Raw genomic sequence first — 4,352 nt, 5'->3', positions numbered from 1 at the left:
TTAAACAAAATATTTTCAAATAGTTTATGATGCCTATAAAAATGAAAATTGCATATGTGAAAATTGGACCGATCGCATTTATTCCAAAAAAAATTTTTTACTAAAAAGTAGGCCGGAACATGAGACTACATCCTTAAGTACTGTGGGATATACCTGTGAGGCATCGCCGCAGAATGGAAAATTTCGACACTACGTGTCGATACGTGTGTCGATAGACATATGTATTCTGAGTATACTGTCAAAATTTTAGATCGATAGGTTAAGAGTTGTTCGAGTTACGTGTTCGGCCAACTCAAAAAAAGTGGTTTCGAGAAAATCGCGTTTAAAGTTTAAAGTACTGTGGGACATACCTGTAAGGCATCGACGCAGAATGGAAAATTTCGACACTTAGACACTTTGGCCGCACTCTATCTTATGAAATGTTATTTTAAAGACCCAAAAAAATTTTTTTTAGCGAAAAAAAAAATTTCTGATTTTTTCAAAACTCTACTCAGATGTCCCCCCTTAAGCAATCACACAAATGGAAGCATTATAATACACTAAACATTATAAAAACCTATATTACTGGTGTCCTATATTATTGGTGTCCACAGCTCACGTTAACAATCGATAGCACTTACTGATAATTATCATTCGTGGTATTGAGTGTTACGAAGCTATATAATTGCATAAAAAAAACTGATAAATTGATGTTTGATAAAAATATTTAATACCACAAAAATGGCCAAATTCTCCATAGTGCAATGTAGCCCCAAGCGATCCGAACATGCAGAGGATACCAAAATTTCCAATGCTGGAAAATTTTGGTTCCACGCCTTGTACCGACTTTCATTAAGACTGCTCATGGAGACCAATTACATTCAAAAACCATAGAGGGACTTCGACGATGTTATTTCTAGCCTTTGTTTAAAACCCTTTGTCAATACTGGTTTTACTATTATTAAGGCCACGAAAAACCCTAACCGCTTATAGGAAACACTTGAATACCCCAGCGTTTCTTTTAGAAATTATTTTTTTGATATTTTGGAGCATTTGTGGAGCCAAGTTCCACCTCACCAAGTTCTCCTTTCCGAAACCTGTCCGCAAGTTCACCGCCGCTTCAATAGCGCGATATTTAAAGGAAGATTTTTATACCCTTGCAGAGGGTATTATAATTTTGTCCAAAACGCAGTGCTTGTGAAACGCAGTGAAGGAGACATCTCCGACCCTATAAAGTATATAAATTTTTGATCAGGATCACCTCCTGAGGTCATATAAGCATGTCCGTCTGTCTGTCCGTCTGTCTGTTTCTACGCAAACTAGTCTCTCAGTTTTAAAGCTATCGTCTTGAAACTTTGTTACACCCTTCTTTTTTTGCCAGGTTCTATTCCAGGGCCATTCACCTTTCCGGCCACTCACTAATGATAGTCGACAATTTAATTATCGAAAAATTATAATTAAATAATTTAATTGTCAACCTTCTGTCTGAATCGAGCCGCGGTTTCAATTCCACCATTCCAGCTTCGTGATAATTAACCTCAATTTATTCAAAATTAAGATTTTCAACTCCTCCCTTCCAACTCCATAATAATTAAATCCGACAATTAGGCAAAAATTAGTTATTTAGTTTTTTTTTTGTGTTAAATCCTAACCAAGGTCAAGTCCAGGAATTCAATATTTACGTACGAGCCATACTGATCGAAATATACATATGTATATAGACAGTCATCAATTTTTTTTCCAAACAAGCACGAATTTTCCGGTACTTGTTCATTTTCCGTTCCGTCATTTTCTTAGCGCCGCTTCTACTCCGCATCAGGCAACATCCGCCTGGAATCTCAACAAACCTTTGACGAATGAGGCTCTGTCAAGCTATTGGTCAATAGCCAGTTGAAAATCCTTTTCAACATCCAGGCTATTTCTCAAGAGTCCGGGGTCGCGCTGAAGGAGCTGCAAGCCACCATTCAGAGTTGTCTGACAGCCCTAGCAATGTCCGCCATCAATGTTGAGGCTTGGGACTGCCTCCTGGTGTTTATGATTTCGTCAAAGCTCCCCAAAGTCACACTTTCCATGTGGGAGCAATCCGTTCATAATAAGACCGAAATTCCAACATGGAAGGAATTAGACAACTTCCTGACAGAGCGCCATCGCACTCTGGAAGCAATCGACGACGTCAGGCCTAGTGGCTCCGGGCAACTTCCGCCAAGGTCGGGAACTCCTACTGCCCCTGCTCGAAGGCTCCATTCATACGAGACTCGAGTGGTTCCGGGCCCCACGGGTTGCAATCTCTGTTCGAGGGAGAACCACCCCATTCGCTTATGTCCGCGGTTCTTGAAAATGGACGTAAATGGGCGCTCGGACTACATTAAAAGGAAGCAGCTATGTTTGAACTGTTTTGCCCGAGGGCACCAGCAACGAGACTGCACGAGCGCCCATTCCTGCTTCACATGTCACAGCCGACACCACACCCTTCTGCACCGCGGCAATCCGTTCGCCACCGCTCCAAGTCCGCCTACGACAGCAAGGGCTCGACCCGCACAGACTGCCAGAAGCACAAACGGCTCAGAGGATCAGTCGGATGTGCAGGTGTGTTTCGCTTCCGGGTCAGGAGCCGTCCTACTAGGCACGGCCCTTATCAACGTGTGCCATTTGGGGTGCAGCTTCCAGGCACGAACACTGATAAACTCAGGGTCCGAAGCGACCTTCATAACGGAACGACTGTTCAACCTCGTCAAACCACCCTTCAAGACGATTCAAGCCCAAGTTTCCGGCCTTAATCAGACCATTTCCGCGCCATCAGACCACAAAATTGTGCCATTTCTCCATTCGGTCGCCGTCTAGACCCGGGCTACAATTAGAGACTGCGGCCTACGTTCTTCCGCAGTTGGCAGGAAATCTGCCATCATACCCGATTCCGCGAGATCGTCTCAAGGGGCTGCCCGACATTCCCCTGGCGGACCCCAACTTCTTTGAGAGCTCCCAAGTCGATGTGTTAATAGGAGCTGACATTCTTCCGTCCATTCTCCTCGGTAATGCCAAGGCTAACATATGCGGGTCGCTTCTCGGTCAGGAGACCATTTTTGGATGGGTGCTGACAGGCCCATTATCTCCAGCCAATCCCCGCAGCGTGTCGGTTTTTTCCACACGAATGGCCCCCAGCCTCGGTGACTCAATGGATCAGCTCCTCACCAAATTCTGGGAGGTGGAAGATGTGCCCACACAGATAAGTTCGGAATCGGATTCAGTTTGCGAGCACAATTTTGTCCAGACGACGAAAAGAGACGAGTGTGGCAAGTACGTTGTGACGCTCCCCTTACGCGACTCCGGGCAGAAGGGTTCCGGGCTAGCGGCTTCACGGTCCTTTGCCCTTGCTCAGTTCCTGCGTAATGAGAAGCGCCTGAAAAGGGACCCGCCCCTTAAGGACCGCTATGACTCGGTAATTCAGGAGTACATCGACTTAGGCCACATGACCGAGGTCTCTCCCGCAAGCAATTCCGCTACCTACTATCTTCCACATCATGCCGTCTTCAAGCCCGAAAGCATGACCTTGGCGGGTGGTCTTCAATGCTTCGAGCCCGTCCGCAAACGGGACCAGTCTGAGCCACATTCTTACGCGGGCGCGGTCTTACAATCCGAACTGACTATTCAAAATCCTAAAGTGGCGATACTTTAGGTTTGTCTTCAACGCAGACATCGAATGATGTATCGGCAAATTTGGGTAGACCCCAAGCAAAGGGTCCGCTCCAACGTATTTTGTTTCGCAGTCCCGATGGGGATATCCGCGACTACGAGTTGAAAACGGTCACCTTCAGTTTCAATTATGCCCCGTTCCTGGCGATCCGTGCGCTGCAACAGCTCGCTTACGACGAAGAGTCGAAGTATCCGCAGGCAAGCCAAATTATCCGGCATTTTACGTTCGGGCAAAAATGTTCATGCAAGACATTTGGCTTCTGGATCTAGGGTGGGACAACGCCCTCCCTCAAGATTTCTGTCAGCGATGGGTTGACTTCCTAAAGAATTACTCGGTGCTCGATCAGATTCGTGTTCCTCGGTGGGTCGCGTTCCGACCACACCTAAAGGTCGAAACCCACGGGTTCTGCGACGCTTCACAGAAGGCGTACGGCGCAGCAATTTACGTTCGTGTCGAGGTTGGGTCCACGTTAATAGTGACCCTGCTGACTGCAAAGACTCGAGAGGCCCCAGTTAAAACGGTGTCGCTCCCTCGGCTAGAACTGTGCGGTGCCTTGTTGTTGTCCGAAATGGCCACCGCTGTTCTGCCACAAATGCCAGGGGCCGCGTCTGTCCTATACTGTTGGACCGACTCGACTATTGTCCTCGCATGGCTGCATAAGCCAGCGTGCCAGTGGACAACG

General features: G+C 46.6%; 1 protein-coding gene across 1 annotated transcript; it reads left to right on the top strand.

Annotated features, from left to right (window-relative positions):
* Positions 1 to 2,316: 2,316 nt before the first annotated feature.
* LOC138926511 (uncharacterized) lies at positions 2,317 to 3,939 on the top strand. The gene is made up of 3 exons (XM_070280906.1): positions 2,317 to 2,322; positions 3,356 to 3,601; positions 3,670 to 3,939. Exons 1-3 carry the CDS (start codon positions 2,317 to 2,319, stop codon positions 3,937 to 3,939), a joined length of 522 nt encoding a protein of 173 aa, XP_070137007.1.
* The last annotated feature ends 413 nt before the right edge of the window (positions 3,940 to 4,352 follow it).

The sequence above is a fragment of the Drosophila bipectinata genome, chromosome XL (assembly GCF_030179905.1).
Source record: "Drosophila bipectinata strain 14024-0381.07 chromosome XL, DbipHiC1v2, whole genome shotgun sequence".
Taxonomy (NCBI): domain Eukaryota; kingdom Metazoa; phylum Arthropoda; class Insecta; order Diptera; family Drosophilidae; genus Drosophila; species Drosophila bipectinata.
Note: the sequence above shows the minus strand (reverse complement) of the source record. Positions and strands in the feature narration are given on the sequence as shown.

Coding starts and splice junctions, on each gene's coding strand:
- LOC138926511 (XM_070280906.1), top strand. Junction 3,602..3,669: donor CACATTCTTACGCGGGCGCG/GTCTTACAATCC, acceptor TCTTCAACGCAG/ACATCGAATGATGTATCGGC.